A 15528-nucleotide genomic window follows, 5' to 3' on the forward strand; every position below is an offset into this window, starting at 1 on the left:
TATGACATTAAGATGGCTGATATTTTTTCAGTGAAAAAATTTCATGGGGACAGATGGCTATTGAGCCCTTATGAAATTTCTCTTCTTAGACCCAAGTTTCTACCATTTTGAATAAAGCCATTAAGGGTCATCATGGGGTCTCAATAATTCTGGGGTGCTCATGAAGAACACCAGATACATGAGGAACTGGGGCAACAAAGTCTCCAAAAATCCTGGGATCTTCAGGAAATGTACAAGTAGCTATAGAAGGATTTTTATTTGGGCCACCAGCTCACAAATAATGACACAGAAACTTAATATGAATTCTTAAAACTAGGCCTTAGAGCAGGCTTACCCCACTTGCTCTTATAATTTAAATTAGGCCATTTATATTAATCTACATTTTACCTTGTGACTTTTTATCTTTCTTCCATTCTGTATGTCTGATTTCCCCCATCTCCTTGCCATCTCTTCTGTTCCTCAATTATGTCCTTCACTTCCTCTCTGTGTCCATAAGTCCTGCCTATACTTCCTGCCTAACTATGGACAATTCAGCTCCTTATCCAATCACAGCAATATATCTTCACACAGCGTATAAATATCCCACAAGTATCATCAAACAATAGATTCTCTGTGGCTACAATTTCTTTAGAACATTAGAGATCCAGAACTGAAGCAGAGAAAGATAAATTAAGAAAACAAATGGAATTTGTGCAACAAAAGATGGGAGGTCAAAGTTATCAAAGCACTATGATTGGGGCAGAGCTGGAGAAGTCAGGGAAGTTAAAACTATATGTTGTGTGAATCACTCTTCACTTACATTTGTGTTGTTTGAAATAACACAACACAGATGAAAGCCCATCATACCACCAAGGGTGGCTTTCTGAGACACAGAACCTGCCAGCTCTCATTGGACTAAGAGAGGCTTTCTGAGACACAGAATCTGTCTGCTCTGATTGGACCAAGAGCCCTGAGAAGACCAAGAGCAGCCCCATGAGTCACAGAATCAGCTAGCTTGGATTGGGCCAAGAGCAGCTCTCTGAGACACAGAATCTGCCAGCTACAATTAGACCAAGAGCTAAGATTGGACCTAGAGGGGGCCCCTGAGACACAGACACACTAAGCACAGAGTAGACCAATACTAACTGGCTCAGACACAGGCAGCTCTTGCACCTATTAGCAGAGGAAATGAACAGACATAAATGCAAAAATACATACAACATAAAGAGCAATATGGCATCACCAGAAACTAGCCCTCCTCCAACAGCAAGACCTGAACATTACAATGTAGAAGAAGCAGAAGAAAGCGACCTTCACGAAGATGCTAGAGGCCTACCAAGAAAAAATGAAGAATTCTCTTGAAGAGATTTAGGAAAAGACAAACAAAAGATTGGAAGAAATCAATAAAGAAATTGAGGAAAAGACAAACAAAAAATGGAAGAAATCAATAAAGAAATTGAGGGAAAGATAAACAAAAAATCGGAAGAAATCAATAAATCCCTTAAAGAAAGCAAGAAAACCATGTAATTAAACATGTGAGGGGGAAAAGCTCAAGACCTGAAAAGTGAAATAGAAACAATTAAGAAGACACAAACAGAGGGAACGCTGGAAATAGAAAATCTGAGTAAACAAACAGGAAACACAGATGCAATCATAATCAACAGAATACAAGAGATGGAAGAGAAAATCTCTGGTGTGGAGGATACAATAGAGAAAATAGATTCATCAGTCAAAGAAAACACCAAAGCTAAAAAAGTTATAACACAAAATGTCCAGAAAATCTGGGACACCATGAAAAGGTCAAACCTAAGAATAATAGGTATAGAAGAAGGAGAAGAATACCAACTCAAAGGCACAGAAAATATATTCAACAATATCACATAAGAAAACTTTCCTAACTTAAAGAAGGAAATATCTATGAAGATACAAGAAGCCTATAGAACACCAAACAGACTAGACTCCCACAAAAAGTCCCCTTGCTACATAATAATTAAACCATTAAACATACAGAATAAAGAAAGAATATTAAGAGCAGCAAAGGACAAATGCCAAGTGACTTATAAAGTCAGACTCATCAGAATAACACCTGACTTCTCAATGGAGACTTTGAAAGCCAAAAGGACTTGGACAGATGTAATGCAGACACTAAGAGACCATGGATGCCAGCCTAAATTTATATACCCAGCAAAACTTTCAATCACCGTAGACGGAGTGAACAAGACATTCCAAGACAAAGCCAGATTAAAACAATGCCTATCCATATATCTAGCCCGACAGAAAGCACTAGAAGGAAAATTTCAACCTAAGGAAGTCAGATACACCCATGAAACACAGGCAATAGATAATTCCACAGCAGTAAATCCCAAAGAAGAGAAATACACACACACTACCATCAAAGGATAACAGGAACTAACAATCACTGATCATTAATATCCCTTAATATCAATGGACTTAATTCACCTATAAAAAGACACAGGCTTACATAATGGAAATGAAAGCAAGCCCGCATCTTTCTGCTGCATACAAGAAACACACTTCAACTCCACTACCTCAGAGTAAAAGGCTGGGAATAGTCTTTCCAATCAAATGGTCTTAAGAAGAAAGCTGGTGTAGCTATCCCACTATCCAACAAAATAGACCTCAAACTAAAATCAATCAAAAGAGATCAAGAAGGACATTACATACTCATCATAGGAAAGATCCACCAAGATGAAGTTTCAATTCTGAATATTTATGCCCCAAATACAAAGGCACCCACATATGTAAAATAAACATTATTAAAGCTTAAATCAAACATCAAACCCCACACATTAATAGTGGGAGACTTCAACACCCCACTCTCACCACTGGAAAGATCTGCCAGATCGAAACTTAACAGAGAAGTAAGTGACTTAATTGATGTTATTACTCAAATGGACTACATATACTAATCGATATCTACAGAACATTACACCCTAACAAAAAAGAATACACCTTCTTCACAGCAGAAGCTTGAAGGTTACTTTTTTTAAAATCTTGACTCTTTGCCAACAACAATAGGTATTCAATTTAGGATTAAAATAACAACACATTCATCAACTATGCCTTCCTATTATATCTGTGTCCTTTCCTGCCTTAAACTTTGGGTCACATCCTATTCAACTATGAATGCAAACACATTAACAATTTGAAAAAAATGTTTTCACACAATCTATATATGGGTTTAATGTGGTCTGTTGCCTTTGGTACTAATATGTATTTCCCTACCCAACCCTGACTTTTATCACTGATTCATGTATATAAAGCCCTAACCAATTATCATGAGCTGCAGACCAAACAATGGAGCAAGAACATTTGTGGTGTTGAGAGTAACATAGCAGTTCCTACAATAAGATGATGCTCTGATGACATGAAAATTCAGTGACTGGGTGCTTGTAGAGAAAAAAAAACTTTTGAAACCAAAAATGTTTATGAATGTCAGCCAAACCCCTGAAAAATCATGAAATGTTCATTGCTCCCTTTTTTGGAGAAATAGACTGATCACTTTGACTTATATGCCTCCCATCAATTCACAATTTAAAGTCCCACTAGAGAAGCATTTTTCATCTTCCTTACAATATGCCACTCAGTCTCCTGCTAATGTTTCCACATCAGATGCTATTTCAGTCTATTATTTACCCCCACTCTTGGGTAGAATCCCTTCTGAGCACCATATTTCACAATGCATCCTTCCTCCTCCAGGTCTGATCTAAGCCTAGCTAGAAAATCTCCTGCATGTTCGGTCCACTGTATGCTGTTTGCATGAGACATGTTAACCCAAGTATACCGGTCTCACAAGACTCTATGTTCCCAGCAAGCACTCACCAATTGTAGATATAGTCAGGATTTTTGCAGCATCCAAAAGAAGAACCTCAAGGAGAAACAAGCTCACTAGAATCCCAATCCGATGCTCAGCCATCTGTAAATCAAGTGGAGCACAGGCACAGGATGCGCAGCTTGAGAACTGTGTGCCACTAAGGGACCCTGTGAGCCTCTGTCACAAAGCACTGGCTGTGGCCTTGAAATGAGGTAAAAGGGGAGAACTTATTCTGGTCTTCTAAATGTCATCTTGCTCTTTGCCTTGTCGCTCTGGTCTCTTTCCATTGAACACTGAACTCCTTAGCCAGAGTCAATAGAGGAACAGGGGCTGAGTTAATATTTAACTTGTCCTTTAGCCACAATATCCTCTTTACTGCCTCTAAATAACTCTCTAAATTGTGAATGAAGGAACCCTGAGAAATCCTGTCAATGACAGCATCTTGAAGTAACATGTACCTTGAACCTTTTGTAGGCCCATTCCCTAATTTACAAGACACTGCCTCCTCTGTCATTTCTCTATTTGTATCCTATTGCCATATCTGCAACCCATTTTGCCAGGTGCCAGTCTTAAAATCTCCAATAGTGTCAATGTAAGCTAATGATTCAGAAAAACACCTAAGATTATTGCCCAAGGCCTCTCCCTACTCACAAATTCATGAAAATGTACTAATGGCCTAATTGCAGGACTTTACCCGACAGACAAAGTGTTAGCCTTTCTCTTCTTCTTACTCCATGGCTTGCTGTTTAGCTGGGACGCTGGACCCTGGTGTCATTCTCCCCTTCTCCTTTTGCTCCCCATCTTTTCCCCTGATTTCTCCTCCTATGTCATCTCTTCATGCCAGCCCTGCCTATTCTTTCTCCTGCCTAGCTATTGGCTGTTCAGCTCTTAATAAAGAACTCAATCCGGTGTTTAGACAGGCAAAGTACACAGCTTCAATGAGTTAAACAAATGCAACATAAAAGAATGCAACACATCTTTGTATCATTAAACAAATATTTCACAGTATAAAATAATGTAACGCTTCTTCAACTAATATTCTACATTACCCGGTTTTTGTATAAACAAAAATGAAAGGCTTTAACTTTAACATAGTAAAACTATATACAACAAAAACATTTAAAGTAAAAATTACATTTACAGTATTCAGTTCATTTATTTGTATTTAACAATTTAGAGAAAATATTGCATTGTCTATCTTATCTTAGTGACTCTAAAGTTTTATACCAAATTTACTTTTTATTGTAACTAAGGAAAACCATAACTATTTAGTCAAAACAATTAAAATTGAACCTGCAGTTCTGGGTGAACATCATAACACAGAATGGAAGTATTACACCATCTTCCCCAGGGCAAGCTCAGAACTGCTTCCAATTCTGCCACTTATCAATCATCCCAAGAGGAAGGAGCACACTGCCTATGCAGTCATCTTCACATTCTATATGAACACTAAACAGATTTAGTGACATTTCCCAGCCTCAAAGCAGGAAGAGAATCTGCTTCATTACTTTCAAAGCATGTAGAAGAACACAGCTTTGAATTCTGCTTTGCAACATGGTATCTTGTGTCTACAAGTCATTACCAGTGTCTGAGTTTAAGCATTGTATTCATATATAATCACGCTCCTTTCACAGTCATACAACTGAAGAAACAAAAAAGGGAGAAATAATGTGAGAAAGGGGGCTGTACTGTTCTTCACAACGAATCACCACCCAATCTATTGTTCTCATGCTTCTCAAATGTGTTAATGTGAAGGTTAATTTCATTGTTAACTTCATTAGATTAAAGGATACTCAGATAGCTTGGAAAGATTTATTTCTGGCCATGTGTGAGATTGCTTCCACATGGCAGTAGCTTTTGAATCAGTGAAAAGAGTAAGGAAATTCCATCTTCATCCAAAGGGTCTCTGCACTGTCACATCTGCTGAGGCCTAGAAGCAAAAAAAAAAAAAAAAAAAAAAAAAAAAACAACAACAGAAAGGTAGATTCTCTCTTCCTCCCTTTTCTGCAGCTGAGATACACATCTTCACCTCACCTCCAATATCAGACCTCAGGACTGGGGAATTGGTTAGGTACATGAAGCACCTGTGGGCCTGAGTACAGATACTCAGTACTCATATAAAGAGATAGGCAACTATAATCCCAGATCCAGGAAGGTAGAGATAGGTATATCCTGGGCTTGCTGGCCTAACAGTCTAGATTACTTGACAAGCTCCAGGCCCAGTAAAAGACCTTGTCTCAAAAGTAGGGAGAGCAACAAACAGGAAGACACCTAAAAATACCTAGTGTCAACCTCTGCCTTCCACATATATGTTTACATATGTATATATGAAGTGTCACACTCATATCTACACACAAACACACATATTTTACACACATAGTCCTCTCCCTCTCTCTCTCTCTCTCTCTCTCTCTCTGTCTGTCTCTCTCTGTTTGTCTCTGTCTCTCTGTTTCTCTCTCTCTCTCTCTCTCTCTCTCTCTCACACACACACACACACACACACACACACACACACACACCTTGACTAACATGCATAGTGTGTGAAAGTTCATGTCACATTTCCAGAGGAGAAAGGAGTTCATCAATATCACTGAGTTACAAAACCTGAGACCTGCAGCAGCAGCTTGCCTAAAATTATACTCGTGTAATAGTTGTATAATTGATAAGAGAGTTGTAGATGTAACCAACCGTCTTATTAAATAAGAAACACAGAACCAATGTAAAAGAGAAAGTCGAGAGGTCAGAGCTCAGAGCTAATATCTTACCCTTCCTCCTGCGGTGCTCCTAGCTTCCCCAAAGAGAGCTACTTCCTGTGTGTATATCTTTACATAGTCTTTCTGTTCTGCCTTCTCATTGGTTGTAAACCCAAACATGTGGTGGTATTGTGTTCCCCAAAATATTGTGTACCTTAATAAACTTATCTGGGGTCAGAGAACAGAAAAGCCACTAGTTAGGCAGTGATTGCACACGCCTTTAATCCTAGCATTCCAGAGGCAGAAATCCATCTGGGATCTCTGTGAGTTCAAGGCCACATTGGAAACAGCCAGGCATGGTGACTCATGCCTTTAATCCCAGAAAGTGAGGCTTTAATCCTAGGGAGTGATGGTAGAAAGCAGAAAGATATGTAAGGCGTGAGGAACAGAAACTAGAAGCATTTGGCTCGTTAAGCATTTGGCTGGTTAAGCTTTCAGGCTTTGAAGCAGCACAGTTCAGCTGGGATTCATTCTGGATGAGGACTCAGAGGCTCCTAGTCCGAGGAAACAGGACCAGCTGAGGAACTGTCAAGGTGAGATAGCTGTGGCTTGTTCTGTCTCTCTTGACCTTCCAGTTTTCACCCCAATAACTGGCCTCGGGTTTGATTTTCTTAATAAGAACTTTTAAGATTCCTGCTACACAAACACATGACTGCCTCGTCACTGCCTGTAAGTACAGCCCTCTAGGTCTTAAAGGCTTATGTCTCCAATGCTGGCTGTATCCCTGAACACACAGAGATCTATGGGATTAAAGGCGTGCACCACCACTGCCACACTCTTTCTATGGCTCTAATAGCTCTGACCCCTGGGCAACTTTATTTATTAACATACAATTAAAATCACATTTCAGTATAAATAGAATACCACCATAGAGAGTAACCAACTATGTTTTGATTTGGGACTAAGTACCATACCATGAGATGGAACACATACCTGACACTGCTAAAGTGCCCAAGAACCTGAGACTAGGTTGGCCATGAGTCTAGGGGAAAGCCCAATACTATTATTCTGTTAAAGGAACATACAGTAAAATGGCTCCTAATCATGTATACTGTACTCATAGGTCAGTATCTTGTCCAAACCTCTCTAGCAAAGCTTCTTGTAGCAGAATGGGATAGGGACAAAAGACACATTCAGAAGCTGCTAAGGATGATATATTTGAACAAATTAGGATGTGTGTGTATATAGAAGTGAGAAATTACATTAGGCCTGGATCATTAGTAGGAATTAATAGTAATTTAGCAGTACTCACTTGCTGAAAGCAATTCTGTGATATATGTGTATATGTATGTATGTATGTATGTATGTATATATGTATATATATATATACAGTAATACATAGAGTTATAGCTATAGTTATTTATATATAATGCCCTATATCCCTTTGATCCTACATTTCATGTTCTCCTCTGTGGTTTAAATGCTGGTTTCTGTTACTTCTGTCTTCAATGAGATTCTCAATATGATTGTCAAAGATGCTTACCAGTAACTCATACACACTCTTTAGTAGGTTAATGCCCCTGAATACTGAACAAGGTTTATAGGAAAGAAATGATAAAACAATTCCCTCTCCTTTTCTCTCTCTCTCTCCCCCTTCTCTCACAAACACACACATACACACACACACACACACACACACACACACACACAACATATACACAACTATCCTCCACTAGTTGATGTTTTCTGTAAGAATATTCAGAAATGGGAGAAGTTGACCTGGGCAGTCCAGACTTGGGTTCTCAGATCTCTTATTTCAGTGGGAAGATCACAAGACAAAAAAAGCCTACAAACCTGGGCCTTGGTCTTACCTCTCCAAATCCATCCCTGGCGAATATGAGTTTGAGCTCAAAGCTCCATTATCTACTACCTATGATAATAGAGGTGTAGACGAGACAGTAGACAGGAAAGATGAGAACACATGGTACAAGGATCTGCTCATCACCTGGTGAGGGGCTTCATACTGCGTCATGAGAGCATCCCATGCCATAGCAGAACAAGCACATCAGCCCCAAGCCCCGTCCCCTTTTGGTAAAACTGTACTGTAACCATCAGAAAGGGCATCATATGCCAACCAGAACAAGCATGTCAACTCCAGGCCCTCTTCTCTTTTGGTAAAGCCACACTGTAGCCATCCTGAAGGCCCCACCCTGTGGACTTCTTTTAACTTTAATTATATCACAAACCTTCCACTGGAAAGTGTCGTTGACATATAAACTTTGGAATTGAGTTTCTAACATATGAATTTGGGAGGACACGTTAAAACCACAGCAGGAAAGTAAGTATGGACTGGTACAATGGCTTTCCTATAAGTCTTGACAAACAACCGACATTGGATATTTGAGTCCCAGCAGGATTCTTTCTCCTCTACCATATGTAACAATAGGTAAGAAATTCAAAGTGTATTTTTCTGCCACTTCCTCATGCAAAATCATACTTGACTTAGAGAAGACCAGATATGGGAATGCAGACTTCAGTCACTTTTCCCCCTGACACCAATGCTACCAGAGCTGATGTAGGAAGATATTTCTGGATATGACTTGATAAAGTCAGAGGGAAAATTACAGTCAAGCACGATACTTGAGAAGATCACATTAACCATCATTTAGTCAATTTGTCAACAAAAAGCCAGTATTAACTATGTCCTCTTTTCAATGTACCATGTTAGGACAGAAGCTAGGAGTGTGAGGGGTAACTCAGAGAATCAAGCTCTAGGATGGCATTCAAACTCTGAATATGAACTCTGAAGACTCATATTAAAACATAAGAGAAAAAATAAATTTTGCAAGACCTTGAGGTTTGAGAGGAAGGTAGGAGAGAGTCGTATTTCTAATAAAGAAGGGCGAGACGTACTCAGAGCTCTGAGGTTTGAAAAACACATCCAGCCGCAGATTCCAAATATGATGTCATGATTTCACTGACATCACAACCCCTGTTAAAGCGTGTCTGACTCTTTGGTCACAACAATATAAACTGTCAGGTTTAACTCTGTTTAGAAGGCACTCCTTCCCAATGCTGTGACCACAGCGCCACCAGGTGTTGGCTCACCATATGTACAGTTCCCTTGTCAGAGGCACAGTTCAGTCCATTCCTTCAACAAAACCTCTGCCCAGTTTGCTAGGTTTGGGGGTACAGGGATCACAGACAGCCTTCAAAGCCCGGAATCTCCCTCTAGTCCTGCTACTGAGATACAGTTCATCCCAACAGGAATGCTATATATATCGCTTCTCTTTGTATCTTCTTACTTAACGGCATTGAAATTCACTCTCTCTGGCTTATCCGATTTGACACATAGCTGTTACTTCAATAAGTGGATAAACTGTAGTTTCTTTTCTTTACTTATTTAAATTTTTTACACATAAGGAAATAAACCTATCATATAAGTCATATCAAAAATGATTTCTCCAAACTCTTCAATTTTCTGTGAACTTTATTTTGTATTCTACCAAGAAAAATGAATTGATGGCATTCATATGTTGTCATTATCAGATAAATTGGTAGATATTAATGCTAGCAGAGGCTGTTCCGTCCTAACAGGAATAGTAGAATGGGGCAGCCCAGGCATTCTGAACTCTAAAAGAGAATATAAGATAAGAAAAATAAAGGAGTAATTAGAATTTGTCCAATATTTGGGGTTTTTATCTCAAATAATATGAGAAATTAGAGTCAGAGAATAGAAGTCACAGAGAGGATGAAACTGTCATAATACTGTCAATGGCAGAAAGGTTTGAAGAGAAGAAACAGCTCGGAAAGAAAGGATTGTACTAGAGCCAGGCGATCCAGGTAGTGGAGTCACCAGTCAGTTGGTGTACTGTATGAGTGTTAGGAAAGAGGCAGAAAATAGTGAGGACAACTGGAGGTCCACCAGTAGGAAGAGGGAAAGAGGAGAACCCTGGGAGTTCCTTGTCTTAGGCAAGGGGCAGGCCTGTAAAATTCCCAACATCCTCCCCTAGGTCAACCCTAACATTATGCCTTCTTTTCCTTCCTGACCACACCCTGGGACCTGAGCAACAAGCCCAGCATTTTCTTCAACAGCCACAAGGTGCCCAGAGTGAGCCCCAACAGGAACAATAGGACATCCAGCAGGTTCTGCACATGCCATGGCTGTTGAAAGCCATGGGGCTTGAGATGTGCTCCTCCCCCTGTGTGTAGGATGTGGTCAATCCAGCCCACCAGACGCTGGGAAGGTGTCAGGGGGTGAGAGCGCCTGATGGCCCTGGCAGCCATGGCTGCAGACTTGAACCTATGGGCAGACACAGAGAGAATGTGTTACCAATGTGCTGTGCCAGTAGTTGGGACTGTATAACGTATACACAAACACACACACACACACACACACACACACACACACACACACACACATTTTGTTTCTAGTACATTTCCATAGGTCAGCTTTAACAAAATTCTTAGCATACATTTTTGTGGACACTGTCTACCTGAGTCCCAACTAAAAGTTCAATTTAAAAAACGTTCAATGAAAAGATAAAAAGAAAAACCTAATACAAGAAGGATCAAAATTAACCCTTGAAGAGAAACATTTTTAACGTCTGTAAGGATTTCACCTATTGTGCTGAAGGTATGCTCACATTAAATATATGTGAACCTGTGTGACATGATGTCTGTCTGATTAAGTGATTGGACATTGAAACCTGAGTATTTAGTCGTGTTTGATTGTGAAATCATTGTGCTGGTTGGGCAAGGAATATGTGGGTCACCTCTTTTTGTCTCTGTTACTATTGCATTTGTGCTAGATTTGTAAAAAGTTCCATTATAACAGACCTGTCCTGAGCCCCAGGAACAGAGTAGAAACTGATACCACTGCTTCCTCCTGGTACATGCTTCATATGTGCTAGTGTGGAACAGACAATAATGACACACATGGTGGAGATATTGCAAATCTTTCAAAGTGTTAAAGAGAAAGTAGTGCATGATGAGTGACCTCAAGGACAGAAAAAGTAATAGCCAAAAACATGTTCTCCTAAGGACAACGTTGGAGAGATGGTTCTGTGAGTTCAACAAAAAGACCCTGAAGAGGGAAGGTTAGCCCATTAAGGTCATGCAATTGTCCTTGTAGTTTGAATGAGAATGGCTCCCATAGTCATATATATTTGAATGTTTGCTTATCAGTTGGTGGACTGTTAAGGAAGAATTAAGAACTGTGACTTTATTGGAGGAGGTTTCTCACTGGCGGGGATCAAAAAGCCCTCACCAGGCCCATTCTTGCTCTTTCTGCCTCCTGCCTGCAGATCAAGATGTGAGCTCTCTTCTATTGCTCCAGTACCATCCTGCACACACAGTCACCACCATGATGATCATAGACTAACCCTCTGAAACTGTAAGCAAGAACCAAATAAATGATTTATCTTACATGTAGGCTTGATCATGGTACCTTTTCCCAGTAATACAATAGTAACTAAGATCATTAACTTCTGAGTCAATAGAAATTCTTTAGGTATTTGATGATTCAGGGAGATTAGCCATGTAAAGAACATGCCAATGATCTCTCCTGCTTCAACTGAAATGCTATTATAGGTACCCAAAATATGAAAGATCATAAAGATAATGTGACCATAAGAAGTCACCGCACCACATCAGGTAGAAGCATATTCTCAGCTCCTCACCCAAAATTAGGATTATTAGCAAAGGAAAAGCAGGACTTTCATGTATCACACAGGTATTATAACACATCCCACAAAATTCTGTTTCATTGATAAACAGACTACACAGTCCAATTAATACTAAGCCTATATTCGGCCTAAGAGACACCAACCCCATAGAGCTGCATACCTCTTGTCTTCAATGACTTCTTTTAGTGTACGTGCAAATGTCTCTGCCTTGAGTGTCTCTAGCTGAACAGAAACACCAATTTTCTTTGCTTCTACTAGGACCATGTTTTCAGGTTGGTCTGCTAAAAAGGGAATCCCCACCATGGGTACTCCATGCTGGATGGCCTCCATTATGCTATTCATTCCCCCGTGAGTGACAAAAAGACGAATTCTAGGATGAGCTGTTGCAAAAGAGATAGATCACCCAATATGTCACTACCAACGTTTCAGATTCCAGGTGAAGCAGCAGATCCAGGAAATGCCAATATGCTGGGGAGAATGAATTTACTGATGGTGCTTTAGAGATTTGCAATGTTTCAGGATGTAATACCAAGCCTTCTCTCTGCAGAGAGATGCCTTACTTCAGTCAAAATCTATCTAAGACCTAGAACCCAGGCACAGCTACAAGGACAGTGACAAGTGAGGCAAGTTTCCTTGTCCTTCTACTCATCCTCATCTCCACTGATGTTTTCTTCTTCACTTGTCTAACCTTGGCCTTCTCTTGCTTTTCACGTCTGATCTCACCTAAGTCTATATTATGGGTGTTATCTGCTCTGTTTTGAGAAGCGTACAGAAGGGGGTGGTTGACCAGAAACTTCTGCATTTACAGGTCTTGACTGTTGCTCCATATTGAAAGCAACCAAACATTTCTTATGATCCTACAGAAATCATCCCAAACTATACCTCACACAAAATCTACCCATTTTCCCTGGAAAGCAAGTCTTTTTCCTGTTGTGTAGCCTGTGATTTTACTGAACAGAAATCTATGTGAAAAATTTCCCAGCTTCTTTTGAGGCACGGTCTTAGATACAAATCTCTGATTCTTCCACTGAATGTAGAAAAGTTAGGTATCCATAAAGTCACATAGAAATGAAAATTTTGAGGGGAGGTGGCTTTAGGGAATTCTCTGTTGCTCAAGAAATCAGTGTCTCCATATCGTACTGTCATCTTATGTGGGTTGGTACACAAATACCTCTCTATGTCCTAAACCACACAACATCCATGTTGTAAGTGTCTGAGTTTTTATCCCTTTTCTCACAACCAAGATGTGTCTGCATGCTTACATTCATGTGTGTGTGTGTTTAAAAATACCAAGGATTTCTCACATCACTGTGAGAATAGCAGCAACAAATGGTGGCAACTGCCCAAGGAGTAGTTATAGATCACATATTGGTCAAGATCGTGTTGTTGTGATCAATGGTAAATACTCTTAAGTCAAGGCTACATATCTATTTAGGGAATTTCGATATGTCTATGTTGAAAAGGATGAGGAAGTTGCTGCTATGTCCAGTCTAGAGCACAGACTGATTCTCCCAAGAACCTTAGCTGCTTCTACCTGCCTGCTAGACAATATCTTCACCTATCAGCAACCTTTTTTCTGCAACTGCAAGCACTCAGACATCAGTTATCTATTAAGTCCCAAAGCACATTAATGGAAATAAAGTAACAGGTCTAGGAGGTGCTTACCCAAAAGGTCAGTCTGGGGAAGCCAATCCATGATTTTGACATTGGGAGCCATACTGACATCTTTAGGCCAATGAGCATCCTTACATGTCCACAGCACTCCTTGAGGGAGGTGAGCAAAGGCACTGTTCATCTCCTTAATAAGTTGTTTGGTCTGATGCAGGGTTGCTATGGAGCCCAGTGCCACAAGGACAAAACCTGAATCTCCAAACTTAATGATAAAGTCTTCTAAATCCTAGAAGAAACATAAAGAAATTTGCAAAAAGTGGTTTGTTAAACCCAAGGCAGCTATGACATGAAACAAGACCAGTTGCTAAATAAACCCATGCTTTGGTTGCTTGTGTTCTATATGATAAAACTCCTTTTATAATTCCTATACAGCTGTGTCTGGGGGTAGTTACTGCATTGAATAGCAGCCATCTCTTCACCTGTGTGGGGTTGATATATTGTGCACCCCAATAAACTTATCTGGGGGTCAGAGAACAGAACAACCACTATATTAATTATAGGTTTAGGCAGTGGTAGCACATGCCTTTAATCCTAGCATTCCAGAGGCAGAGATCCACCTGAATCTCTGTGAGTTCAAAGCCTCACTGGAAACAGCCAGGCATAGTGACACATGCATTTAATCCCAGGAATCAGAAAGGTATATAAGGTGTGAGGACCAGGAACTAGAGCCTTTTTAAGCACTTAGCTTTTAGCAGCAGTTCAGCTGAGATCCATTCAGATGAGGACTCAGAGGTTTTCAGTCTGAGGAAATAAGATGAGCTGGGAAACTGGCAAGGTGAGGTTGGATGACTTGTTCTTTTTCTCTGATCATTCAGCATTCACCACAATACCTGACTCCAGGTTTGTCTTTATTAATAATACCTTTTAAAGATTTGTACTACACCTTTGGGCTCTTATGGATTGCTCTTCCAAGAAAATACATGCACCAGATTTTTCTAGTGGCACATCTTTAATCCCAGCACTCAGGAGGCAGAGGCAGTCAGATCTCTGTGAGTTCGAGGCTAGCCTGGTCCACAAAGTAAGTTCCAGGAAAGGTGCAAAACTACACAGAGAACTCTGTCTCGTAAAAAAAAAAAAAAAAAAAAAAAAAAAAAAAAGTAAGCTCCAGAGTAATCTAATTGCTAAAGGCATTCTTTTGGTTTAATAACTTTCGGCCCTTCCTAACTATTTTTGAACATCATTTGTATTATTTTATACTCATGATAGAAATTCAGTATACAAAATTTCTTCACTTGCTGTGTGGTATAATGCCTCCACCTCTGGTGTTGTTTTCTAGCTTTGGTTACAGAATAATGATAGATTCAAAGAATGGTTTGAGAATTATTCTTTCCTATGGAAGTGCCACAAATAATCATACAGGAACTGCCATTCATTCTTAAGTGTTTCACTCAATTCACCTGTTAATCCATGTTATATCAGACTTCCTTAATGAAAGACTTTGTTATTGATCAGTCTAATTTAATCCCATAACTTTAAGAATTTCTATTTTTTCTTGAGTCAGTTATGGTAACAGTCTTGCATAGGAATATGTCCACTCATATAGATCACCTAATTTGATGATATGTCATGTTTTTATAATTCCCTTATAATCTTTATTGTTTTAAGTAAGAGTGGATAATTTTTTACTTTAGGACTTTAATATTTTGTTGTTCTTTCTTATTTA

General features: G+C 39.6%; 2 protein-coding genes across 2 annotated transcripts in view; both read right to left on the reverse strand.

Moving 5' to 3' along the window:
- LOC114697365 (UDP-glucuronosyltransferase 3A2-like) overlaps window positions 1-3916 on the reverse strand; it is a 33008-nt gene extending 29092 nt beyond the window's left edge. Inside the window, exon 1 of the mRNA XM_028875622.2 lies at window positions 3823-3916. Within this exon, the coding sequence (XP_028731455.1) occupies window positions 3823-3916 (94 nt within the window). The remainder of the gene's footprint in view (window positions 1-3822) is intronic.
- Window positions 3917-9979: 6063 nt separating this feature from the next.
- Window positions 9980-15528, reverse strand: part of LOC114697366 (UDP-glucuronosyltransferase 3A2-like) — a 28855-nt gene continuing 23306 nt past the window's right edge. The window contains exons 5-7 of the mRNA XM_028875623.2: window positions 13860-14091; window positions 12355-12574; window positions 9980-10810 (exon numbers count right to left, since the gene is read on the reverse strand). Of these exons, the coding sequence (XP_028731456.1) occupies window positions 10534-10810; window positions 12355-12574; window positions 13860-14091 (729 nt within the window). The 3' untranslated portion in view covers window positions 9980-10533. The remainder of the gene's footprint in view (window positions 10811-12354; window positions 12575-13859; window positions 14092-15528) is intronic.

Source organism: Peromyscus leucopus, chromosome 11 (genome assembly GCF_004664715.2).
Source record: "Peromyscus leucopus breed LL Stock chromosome 11, UCI_PerLeu_2.1, whole genome shotgun sequence".
Taxonomy (NCBI): Eukaryota; Metazoa; Chordata; class Mammalia; order Rodentia; family Cricetidae; genus Peromyscus; species Peromyscus leucopus.